General features: G+C 41.9%; 1 protein-coding gene across 1 annotated transcript; it reads right to left on the reverse strand.

Moving 5' to 3' along the window:
- Positions 1–10,496: 10,496 nt before the first annotated feature.
- Positions 10,497–12,052, reverse strand: gadd45ga (growth arrest and DNA-damage-inducible, gamma a). The gene is made up of 4 exons (XM_008418321.2): positions 11,899–12,052; positions 11,691–11,792; positions 11,367–11,577; positions 10,497–11,243 (listed from the first exon to the last, which is right to left on the reverse strand). Exons 1-4 carry the CDS (start codon positions 11,949–11,951, stop codon positions 11,130–11,132), a joined length of 480 nt encoding a protein of 159 aa, XP_008416543.1. The 5' UTR covers positions 11,952–12,052; the 3' UTR covers positions 10,497–11,129.
- Between the last annotated feature and the right edge of the window lie 429 nt (positions 12,053–12,481).

Below are 12,481 nucleotides of genomic sequence, written 5' to 3' on the forward strand. Positions count from 1 at the left end.
AAAGCTTCACGTGTGATTTATGAATGAGAAATTACATTTTGTATATGTGGTTAAAATTTAAGTAAGTATTTAAAACTGACAATAACGTGATATTGTCCGTTTTTTCTCGCTGCACACTGCAACCTTGTATCCTGTGTATGTGGTCATGCTTGTCAGGTTGCTGTAACTAATAAGCGGATAGATAGCAGCGCTTCTGTTTTTGTGTACACAGTAATAAAGGTAGCATTAACAGGAAGAGAAAAAGATGTTGATGGTAAATGAGCTCAAAGTGGATTGCGCAGGTGTCCGGCTCAGTAATCAACCTCTGTCAAAACAATACCAGCTGCACAAGACACACATGACTATATTCACCCCCCTGCATGTGCACAAACAAAGAAAAACAACTTTTAGTGCCACTAGTGATACGGTAAAACACAAAAGTAGTATCACACTGATCACAGTGTTTCAATTAGGGCTTTTTACTTGGCTTAGCGATGTGCTGGGTTGATCCCAATGTTATTGCTTTGGTGGTGTTGGGATTTTTTCTTTTCTTCCCTTAAGTGATCTGATTAAAAAAATCTCCCCGTGTCAACATGCTGCCAGATAGGATGAAACAGCTTGATGAATTCACACACACAAAGGCACATGCCTTAATCCGTGCCCTCCTATTGGCTGCCACGGGTTCCCTGTTTCCAAAGCAACACCGGCATGCCACTCATGTGGAGCCTCCCCTTTCAGGAAGGAAGCGGTTGTAAACAAACCCCACATGTGCAGACAGCACTGTGCACTTCATCTGACTCTGAGGTAAACAGAGTGTGACCCTGTGTGTCTGAGAGGGGTGGAGGGGAACATGGAGGCTGACGTCTGTGATTGCATCGTTTGTCTCTTCGAGGACTTTTGGACATATTTCTGGTTGTTTGCGTCACCAAACTGGTGCAAAACAATGAAATTTGGGAAAACTCACAAAACTCCATATGGCTGAAACATACAAATCAATCCATATTGAACTACTAATCCTATCAAAGAAGCTGTAGCTCATTTCTCTTTAATGTGTTGCAGTTTGTAGGGAAATAAATGAGCAAGTCAGTCCTCAAAGAAAAACAAAACTCCTTATCGGACAGCAAAGTGGATCATGACATTTAGAATGTGGCATCTGGATAATTAAAATATACGCAAGAGTAAAACATAAATCTAAATCAAGAAAAGCAGGTGTTGATGCATCATGCAACAGTGTGATCGACCTGTCCTCACAGTCTGATGTCATTTACCCGTCCCTCTGTTTTTTACAGCATGTGCAGCCTGTTGTTTTTCTGTGTATTTACTTGTGCAGCCCTGATAACATAACATGCCCTTTTCTTTGCAGATCAACAACTATAGGTGAGCAAAGTACAGCAGAGTTACAGTAATCCGACATGAGGTGAAAACAGCATCTAACAATAAAATGGCTTTAGCGGTTTTTGATGTAAAGTCCACCTCTGCAAATAAAAACAGAACTGGGGAACAATAACAAAGTTATTTAAGAACATAACATCACACAAACACATTCATAACAGTGATCAAAATACCCACACGTGGAGAGACCTATCACACAGAGCAGGAACTCCTGACCAATAGCATTTCTGTTACCAACAGCAACATTTCATGTTTACGCTGGCCGGGGACTAATCCTGCCCTCTGATTGGCTGCTCCCAAAGTACAGCCCCTTACCCCCTGTATGTTTTTTCCTGTTTTCCCTTTTCACTGGCCCCACCATCCCAACAGATTAAGTGACACCGGCAAAACAAAAAGCTTATTTTTTGTTTTTCATCAATGACAGCGTATCCACACAAACACACGGCTTGTTTATATGTAAAGGTATCCGTTTCATAATTGCTTAAAGGCAGAGGTGCACACAGACAGGAGCATGTGAGGGAAAGGAGGAGGGAGAGAGTGGAACGCTGTTGCTATGCACCGTCCGTGTTACTGTGTTACTGGGTGAACTATGGTATGTTGCTATGAAAAAAGAAATAGTGTAAGGAAGAGGGGCAATTGCATCACTCCCTTAAAAAGTCCTTGAAAACATATATCCCTCTGTTGCAAAATTGTGATTATGCTTTCAAGTCATCTCGAGGGAGGGATTTCACATTGAAATGCGGTGTGTGTGTGTGTGTGTGTGTGTGTGTGTGTGTGTGTGTGTGCGTGTGCGTGCGTGCGTGCGTGTAACAACCCTGCAAATGTTTTCCTGCCCAATACAGACCCTCCAGCCTGGACTGGTTTCAGTATTTTTCCTTCATTGTTCTTTTTCTGCATAACAACAAACATGCATGGTGTGTTTTTCTCAGCTGCCCTGAGTGCCACAGTTCCTCCATGCTGCTGCTACTGAAGTCGGTGTATGAACACGCTGTCTGTTTGGATCTCTCAGGTTGTTGTTATGATTGAGTCACCATTAGATAAGAATATAGTCAAGCCGTCCAGATATGAAGCCATTGCGTAACACTCCGGTGGATCAGGGAGCAGGTTCCGAACTTCCAAAACATGTTGTATCACATGCATACAAAACTGACAACATGTTGTTGTAAGTTTCACATTTCAGTCTTTGAGGTTCCTATGAGGGGAAAGGATCCGTCACGTGCTTTTCTGTTTGTCTGTGCACAGTTTAAGAGTTATTTGTGATCAATCATTGGTCACTTGCCCAAACTCTTGCTCACAAACTTTATGAAACAAAGTCAAGTTGTTTGGTGACCCTGTTGTTGTGAACTGCTGCGTCATTATTCCTCTAATAGCCCTGAACTGTAATCGAGTGACGACATGGCACAAGCAAACAAGCTTCTGGGATCCTCCTCCGCTTGCGCCATCGCTGCTATTTTCCTGTGCCAGAGTTTGCAGATTTTTCCCATTAACAAAATGCCTTTCACAAATTTTTTCACATTTTCTCTCAAAAGGCACACACTTTGATGTATTCTATTGGGGATACTTCTGATAAATGGATATGTGGTATATTCTCTGCTGAAAAATGTATCAGCACAGAATCATGATACGGCTTTTGTCCAGTATTAGTTCAGTAGTTCACATTAGTTCACAGTATTAGTTCTCCAACTCACTTAGCCTAAATGTCCGATTTTGATTTCATTTACTTTGTTCACTGTAGTCCACTTTTGCTGTGTCCCCAAATGGCTTGCAGCACCTGAAAATGTGATTTCTTATGGAATATTTCTTAAAGGCCACATTTGAGTACAAGTAGTAGTTGTCATAGCAACAGATTATTTACCTGTGCCATGAATCCTCCAGAGTATCTATGGGTATCCTAGCTACTTCTCAGATTAATCCTTTCCTTATCAGCTTAGGTTTTTGACTGTGTTTTGGTTGGTTTCATGGTTGCGTCACACTTTTCTATTGTTAGATGATATTTATCAAATTCCACACGGAATGCTTAAACTTGGAATATCTAACCCTGCTTTAAACATTTAAATCATTTTCTTTCATTTCAGGACATTGGGTAATAGACTGAATATAAATTCATGACATAAGTTTACATTTTTATTTGTAGATACATTTTGAAAACTATCCTTCTCCCGCTCCTTTATAGAGTACTTAGTGCTTGACCTATCATGTGAGATTCAAAAAAAATAAATAAAAAAGACACATTAAAGTTTATGGTTGCACCATGACCAAATGTTAAAAGGTTCAAAGGTAGTTATACTTTGCAAAGCACATTAGGTGCACTAAAAATAGAAAGATCATTGGGCACTTACACTGTTTGCATGGTATCTCTAATCCCTCACTGCTCCTGCATTGTCAATTGCAAACCGATACAGGAACAGTCACTCTGCAGAGGTTTTTATTTGGCAAACTTAATTCTCCACTCCTCATTATTGCTTCAAATTTGTCCCTGAATCAGACAAGCACCATGATTAAGAGTGAGTGTTGCTGCTTCAAATCCTGAATTTGAAGCAGGAACTGAATAAGTCTGAAACAATCACTGCAATGGAATCTGGAATTCAAACCCTGCCTGAAATGTAAATATCACCAATCTTTCCTTGATTCAGCAATACCGGCATGTCTGCTTTTTATTCCTGCACGCAATGACAGAGCAGATATTTGTTTATCGTGTCAGAAAACAAGTTGCAACTTCCCCATATTTCATTAAAATATCATAAAGTCTATTTGAAGACAGCAATTTGTGCTCATCTCTCCTCCTCCTTCTCCTTTTTCTCAAGCCTGGGGTTCTGTGGCCAGGCCTTCCGGACCGCTGCTCTACTTGGGGACTGCATGTTAAGAGGCAGAATTCCTGGCATGGCTCACAGAGTACATGTGCTTCTGGGAGGATAAGCTGAGCAATGTCAGTAATGTGTCAGCTCCATCGAGGTCACAGTCTGCTCCCCATATTTAGCAAACCACTTAGCATTGCGCCCACCTCAGCCAGACAGACGGAGAGAGTAAACCTGAAAACATGAGCAGAATTCAGAAACAGACGGGAGATAACGGGAGAACGCCTGGCTTAAAAATAGGACGCATTCTTACATTCTTCGAATGCCAGTTTCCTTGGTGGATGACAACAAACTTTGAGTTATTCATTTAAGATGATTGTCTATTATGCTGGTTTTCTCATCTGGTTCTTTTTTCCAGTCTTTTTTCTCTCATTTGCTACTTCTGATCAAACTGAATCACAAGGTTTTTACTTTGATAAATGCTTTATTCTGGTCCACACTAGTTATGTACAAAATAAAAACAAAAGGTCAGCTTTGGTTTGGTCAGTTAACAGGGAGGGTCATTTATTTTTCGTGTGGTTCCACGTACATTTGGACAGTTTTTCCTCCTTAATAAATTAAAGAAATATTTGGAAAAATACACGTTTTATTTACTCATGTTGTCTGATAATAAAATTTGTTTATCTCAACATTAAATCATGGAGAGAAAAAAAAGAAATGTTTGCTTATATACACTTTCATATTGCAGCAGCAAAAGTTTTTATAGCTTGAAAAATGTTTTATATAAAAATCTAATTAAGACACACTAAAACTCTCATGCTGATTTTTAAATAGAAACTGTGCAAACAGTTTAACCAGTCAGTCGATTCAGATGATGCTGAACAAACACACTGATGCAATCCCACAGCAATTTCAGACATGCCAATCTAAAAACATCACTTTGCAGAGCAAAAATAATAGAAGAAATGCATTTTAAATTTAATTGATTTCTACCCCAGTGTTTTTTTTTTTCAGATACAGTATATGATCAAATCAAGCTTATCTGTTAGTACCAAGTACCTCTCTGTAGTTTCTAACTGCAGTTATCTTTGTGTCATGACCTCATATCTAATGACCTGCTGCTTGCATGTCACTCTATCCGCCCAAAAGGACACAGTGAATCTGCAGAGTGTGGGCAAGGTCTGTGTGTGCATGTGCTTCTGAACTAGTTGTCCTCTCATTGGCTTACAAACACCTGTTTGGCTCTTTTTGATTATGGGTTCTGCTCAAAGACAGCCATGATCGTCACTCGCGAGCTGAGAAGCCCAGATTATGCGACCTCATCATGCAGTGCAGTCATGCAGGAAGCCCAGGTGTGTGCACATGTGTTTGCTTCAATATTCACCTCAGTCCGGCCAAAACCATAAAACTCCAAAGCACCTCAGTGAAGTCACGCTGACACATTAACAGTGACTCCTGACAAATGAGGGTTATGCACACATTGTTGACATGGATTCACCTGGGTGGCCATAGCAATGAGAAATTCCCTGTATCATGACTCTAAGAACTTTTTAAAGTTGCATGCAGTGCAGGGTTACCGCAGCGTCTGAGGACTGAGCTCACCGTGAGCAAAAAGCAGCAGTAGAAAGGGTGTAGCTCATCTCTCTGAGGAGTGACACATACCCTGTACTTAGGGTAGACACCCAACACCCGCAGCCAGTCCATCTAGTTCCCTCTGCAGCCTGCCAAGACAGCTGAGCCATGATCTCATGGTACCAGCTCAGCCACGCGAGAACAAGTGCTGGGTGGGGTGAGAGCAAGGGGATGCTGGCTGCCAGCTCATGGTGTAATCTTATCTCTCGGCGGTTACAGTAAGTGAAGTAGAGCAGGAATGGGAAGAAGGGCCCATGAAAGTAATGACTCTGGGAAGTGCAGAGTTTCTCTCTACCAAGCATTAAACATTTACAATTAAACCACGCTTCTGGGAATATTTCAGTTTCTCAATGTGGAATCACACTATGACCTGGAATAAGTTTTAAAAAAAATAGTTGTATCCAGCTTTCTGATAGAAGCTCAATGTTTTTTCATAAAATGACTGTTCTCCCTATTACGCTTAATTAATAATGATTATGTTTAAGTGTATACTTAAGTGGATATTATGTTGTTTTAATTGTATGTCCAGCTAAACAAAGTTAGAATTCGCAGAATGTGGCATGCTCTAAGACAGAGGCTGTGCAGCTAAGCTGTCTGCTGAGCATGGCTCAGAGTGTTTGACAAGAGAACTGTACTGTGTGAAGTTTGGTGAAGTTAAGGTGTGGGGCAGCTTTTTTAGGAGTTTGGCAAAGCTAATTAGTTCCAATGACAGGAATTTTTAACACTTCAGCACTTTCAGCAATTTGTGAAAACATGATCCGTTCAACTTTGTTGGAACAGTTTGGGAATGACTCCTTAAAATTCCAAAATTTTAAGAAGTCATTAAAATTTTAATGACTCCTTAGAAAGGGGGGCTGAGGGGATTCATTTTTTTTTCCAAAAAAGGGAATTTTTTTGAAATGTTCCCTTTCCAAAAAAAGGAAAATTTGTGTCAAATAACCTGACTAGTCTCCTCAGTCTTGATTTTAACCCATAGAACAACTAGAGCGGAGATTCAGAACCAGGCCTAATCATCCAACTTCAGTGTCTGACCTCACAAACCTGTCAGAAAAGCTGTAGGTTTACTGACTGCAAAAGATGGGCCAACATTATAATAAGCCCTGTGGAATATGCATTTGCTTTAGGAATGAGAAGTCATTTAAGTTCATCTGTGTGCAAAGGCAAATGAGTAAACATGTATAGTGCTTGTACAATGACAAAATGACAGGAAAGGGATTTACAAATTTTGCAGGGATGATTCATGAATCCTTTCACACCAAAGCGTGTCTCTCAGTATTACTAAACAGCACTGACTGGTTTACAAGAAACAAGTTGACATCTTTCTGATGTCTGAATGTTATGGTAATACAGTGAAAACGTTTGAAACAGACACACACAGTTGAAGTGATCAACATACAGCTTTATAATCCTACGCTTTAAAATGAATACGATTTCGGTAAATATGCTTATTTAGCACTTTGCTGAATGTGTTCTTAAATCATTGTGTAATTGCACACCATTATCACACGCACAGTTCTAGCCAGGAAGCGAGGCACATTCCCAACCTGATCTTTTTACACCTTTTGAACAAAACCAAGCAGCTCCATTTCATTTGGTGCAGTGTGAGCGCATCGCTGATCCATCCTAATCATGCAAGAAAAATCTAAGTGGCTCCTTAAAATTGTCAATCTAAGTATAATGTATCTTATTTTTTTCCATTTAGGTCTGCTGTGGCGTTTTTGTTTTTTTTCATCTTTTAACATCTTTTAGCATAAATTGTGTTTTTGTTCCTATTAATAATGGTCAAAGAGTAAAAAAAAAAAAAAAAAAAACTGACCAGCTGTGTGACGCATGATTTAAACAGATAGAAAAAGAAATAAAACTATCACCACTACATATTGTTTACCAATGTTCCATGCTAGAGCTGAAAACGGTAATGTTTCAGAGTCACGGCACACATCTGTCTGGTCTCGCTCCTTCGCTTTCAGTCTATCGTGGCTCTAAATCTCTGGCTCAGACTTTGTGTAGACAGTCAGCTGCCTCAGCAGTCTGGATTGTTGCTCCAGGCTTTGGCACCACAGCCAACATGGGGAGAAGATGTTTGTTAACTATGTGCAAACAGCAGCCACAGCAGAGGCTGGGGCTCCTTTCCACCAGACACAGTAAAATTTGCTGTGTGTACACCAGCAGCCAAACTGATAAAAACAGGTATGCTATTGTTCTCCAGTCTTGCAGAAGGGAGGCTAAATTAAAGCTCCACTGGATACAAAGCAAATCTGAATCACCACAACAAACATCAGCGCGATATATCTGAAAACCGGGTCAAAATTGTGCTAAGCAATACAGCTCCTGCTCTGCTGTAAGCACAATATTATACAGATCTGTGTTAACTGTATAGACTGTTAACAGTGAAAAGTTAAACAGCATGGCTCTTATCTCAGACTATTATTACTGCTTTTTTTCCAAAATCAGGTCAAAATTAGAGACAACTCCTGCAAGACAGTTTAGTCTCATCTGAACAGGTTGAATTATCTTAAATCAGTTTTTTTTTTTTTTTTGGTTTGCATCTAAAATATTTTTGTATGCCTCCTAATTTACAATAATGATTGGATGGGACTTTTACTAGTAAATATGTGTACTAGAAACTGTGTTTCAGCTTTCAGTCATGTTCAAGTTTCATGTTCAATCACCCCGGAGTTCAGAATGCCACAGAATACCGCAGAATAGTATTAGTGCCTCAACAGACCAGCGGTTCTGTTTATCAGACTGAAATCACCATCTGCATTTTTCACACTGCTATGAGAATGATGRCTAGTTTTTTTTTTGTTTTTTTTCAGCAGTTATAGTAATTTAGAGAAATTTGAATGCAGGTAAGCATACAAGTGAAGAGAGTAAAACCCATGGAAATTCCCTCTAGTGATTGTCTGCAAGTTGCATTTTAACATAATTCTGTCTAAGAGAAGCTTCCTCTGTTCTTAGAATGCTGTGCAGTTACCTCCATTTGTCCCAGCTGTCTCGCTCTCTGTGTGTGTGTGTGTGTGTGTGTGTGTGTGTGTGTGTGTGTGTGTGTGTGTGTGTGTGTGTGTGGGTGTGCACGTGTGCACCCGTGCGTGCGCGCGTGTGTGCGACCGTGCGCGCGTGCGTGTGGCCCTCAGTGCGCGCCGGCGGCCGCGTGTGTGTGTGTGTGTGTGTGCGTGTGCGTGTGCGTGTGTGTGTGTGTGCGTGTGTGTGTGTGTGTGTGTGTGTGGGTGTGCACGTGTGCACGTGTGCGTGTGTGTGTGTGTGTGTGTGTGTACTGTTGAGGGTTGGCCAAGTGTGCACATACAGGTGTAAGCTCATGCTTGCTCATGCAAGTGCACGTACAGGTTAGAATGCCCAGCAGTTGGATGGAGGCTGAAGACCCTTGCCAAGAAAATTGCAATGATTTCCTCTAAGGGCTGCCATGGCTTTGATGTGGGCCATGAGCTACTGTCAGCCTCAGGTCTGAGGCGACCGCAACAGGCAGACAGACACCTTCCCCTTACTCTACCTACCACTAATGACCATCATTCTCTCACCACTCCGCTGCAACTTCTTTCCACTTTTTTGGAACGTGTGTATCTGCAGCTGCAGAAATGTTGACAATGTAAGCAAGTAGATGGTTGTATTTTCTTAATGAAACATTTAACAAAGTCTGATATGCAGTTGGGTTTAGTTCTTATTCTTCAACTTTTTGGCTATTTCTGTGCCATTACAAACACACATGTCAATACATTAGGACTTTATGTGTAGAAACTCCATTAGACCTACTAAAACATGGCCGTACCAAAGCTCAGGTGGAACAATCTTCAAGGTTGCAATGATTTGTTTACTCCACAATACAGACTTTTATGCAAAAGTGGCAAGAGGACAGCCATAAAGGGTTTGCTGTTTTGCTTCAAGCCATGTGAGGGACACAGCAAACATGTGGTAGAAGGTGCTCTGTTCAGATGAGATGAGTCAGATGCACCAATTTGAAAATGTAAGTCCAATAGCAGAACATGATGGTGGCTGCAAGATGGATGGAGCTATGCAGGGCAGCTTTTTAAAGAAAGCTGTTAAAGGCTGCAAAGGAATCCATTTTCAGATTTTCACATTCAATCAGGGGAACAGTCAAATAGGTGTGCTATTTAAAATTTCTCTTCGCAGACCCAGCAGTACATCAAACCTGATTAGGCCTGGATGGGCGAAAGTCATTTTCTACATGTGCAAAGCTTGTAGAACCGTGAGATGATCTGATGCTTGTCTTTAACGCTCACACAAATGTTGAAAACTATTATTTTATTCCCCTTTGGAACAATGTAGTTCTTTCTAAGTCTTTTGCAGAAAACTAAAAAAACTTTGTTTTCATTTGTAGCTTAGTAAAGTATGAAAAAGATAAAGGGGTGTGAATACTTTTGCAAGGCACTGTAAGTCAGCACCTGCATGCACACATCACATTCTGGATGATTCTCATTTGTCTTCGCTCACTCACTTTCTAAGTTACCAAATCATTTGATCTTTACTTTTCTGCCACCCACATTTGACTCCTTCACTCAGACTGTGCAGTAATCAGTCACGCAGCACTTCCTGACTTTTGTGTCTCTGCAGTGTGCTGCAGGTTCCCACATTCTGCTGCAACTTATGTCAGCTCTAGATACCATGGAACAGACTGATTGTGAAGACATAATGCGTAAAGAACTGAAACTTCTGAGAGGAGAAGAAGTTTGATCTCAAACGTTTATTCAGAAAACATTGAAAATGCGTACAATTCAAATAGTTATTGCATCGTTTTTATGCATATTTGAAAGTAAATACAAATAGTCCATGAATGTCTTGCTGGACAAGATGCAGCTAAAAAATAATAATAATCAGGATTTGCAAGCTGAACAATTGCTTTTCCCAAGAACTTCCTGATTAATATATCGCTGCATTAAACAAGAAAAGTCCATGTAGACTCTTTTGGACACCATCTTCAGAACCAGGATCTGAGTAGCTCCGATGCGATCAGATTCAGTCCAACTTCCACACTTTCCCAAGTCCACTGTATCTTTTCTCTGCAACCTGCAGCCCAACTCCTTGTCCAGGTTCCTAGTACCCGGCAGCGCCAGGTCATCAATTAATGCAACGTCCAGCACAGTCCAGCTCCTTCTCAGTGTCCACATGATCCAGTCAACACCTGACCTCTGGACTCCAGCCGTCGCCACTGGGCGATCCAGACCCAACATGCTGACCCAGAATGCTCTGGATTGGGGTGCAGTCACAGCCTCTTAATCCAGACAAGTGAAGCAGAAAGGCTTGACTCCATCAACTGAAGGTTGACTTTTTCGTTCCATCATCCTGGGAACTGTCTCTTCAGCGCTCTGGGAGTGTGATGGCTGGCACCCAGTCGCAGGCGCTGCGGCTCTCCTCGCAGAACAGGCTCAGCTTGTCCAGAGCAGGGTCTTTCCACGGGTTTGCACTGGGGCTCTGGAATAAAGCACAAACGAAGACATTTAGAATCGTGACGAAAATTAGACCATTTACTGAAAAGTGGTGCGTGCATGCGTGACTAAGTGGCTGCAGTGCACAGCAAGTCCGTGGTGAACGTACCGTGACGAGAATGCAGTGCGCGTCCTTGGGCTCGCCGCTGTCGTCTGCGCCCACCAGGTCGGCCAGACGGTCAATGTCGTTGACCCGCACCACGTTGATGTCGTTGTCAAAGCAAAAAGCCTGGATGAGGGTGAAGTGGATCTGGAGCGCGATGTCGCACTCGTACTCCTCATCCGTGGCGAGGACGCAGAACGCCACGCTGTCTGGGTCGCTGTGCGGGGAAAAGATGAGACAGGTGATTAGTTGCATATCCTCGCACGCTCTTCAGCTCAAGCCGTTCAAACCGCACTTTGCACTTTACAGAGAAAGAGACTGGATACTCACACATTCATGACTTTTGCAGACTCGTACACTCCAACTGTGAGGTAGTCTTGCTTCTTAGCGGCGATCAGCAGCTCCTCTAGGGCTGCGCCTGCACTTTGCACCCTTGAAAGAAGAAGGCGCATCGTCAGAACACTGTGTGCGGCTAATGAAGCAGGGCACTCAGATTAAGCAGCTTCAATCGTGTTCTGTAATATAGTCAGATATTTACCTATCAGCGGTATCCATTGTGTTTTCTTGTCCGTGGATTTCTTCCAGAGTCATAGTTATAATAAATCCAAGTGTGATCGAGTCGTTCGGTGATCCGGGTAATAGTGCTGTGTTCTTGCCCCTGCTGTCTCTTGTGTTATTCTGAGCTCGGAAAAAGCCTGTGGGTGCCTTTATAGCCACGCCAGCGTAGTTTCTCGGCAATGGGCGGTCCTTCAGATTCCCCCCCCTTCTCTCTGTGCTGTTCCAACCATTGGCTCGGAGCAGCCAGGGTAAAGCGAGGGTAAGGAAAGCAAAAGTCCCCGGCCAATTTTTTTTTTTTTTTTTTTTTTTTGTGCTGGAGCTGTTAACCCCACGTGGGCTAGATTTCACCGTTTCAAGAAATTCCCCACTCCCCCTCCCACCGCCGATTCCCTACACCTTGGCTTGTCAACATCCAACATCACCAGAATGGACAAAAACTAAAAGTCCTGTTTACAGAAGACTGATACAAAGAAGTCTGAATCATGTGAGTTCAGTTTGGACACAATGTCATTAAAGAGAATGCTAAAATATTTAAGGCGCATGTCAACATGACCTTTCTACAT

Source organism: Poecilia reticulata, linkage group LG9 (genome assembly GCF_000633615.1).
Source record: "Poecilia reticulata strain Guanapo linkage group LG9, Guppy_female_1.0+MT, whole genome shotgun sequence".
Classification (NCBI taxonomy): domain Eukaryota; kingdom Metazoa; phylum Chordata; class Actinopteri; order Cyprinodontiformes; family Poeciliidae; genus Poecilia; species Poecilia reticulata.

Coding starts and splice junctions, on each gene's coding strand:
- gadd45ga (XM_008418321.2), bottom strand. CDS start 11,951: ATGACTCTGGAAGAAATCCACGGACAAGAAAACACAATGGATACCGCT. Junction 11,793..11,898: donor ACAATGGATACCGCTGATAG/GTAAATATCTGA, acceptor TCTTCTTTCAAG/GGTGCAAAGTGCAGGCGCAG. Junction 11,578..11,690: donor TCTGCAAAAGTCATGAATGT/GTGAGTATCCAG, acceptor TTCCCCGCACAG/CGACCCAGACAGCGTGGCGT.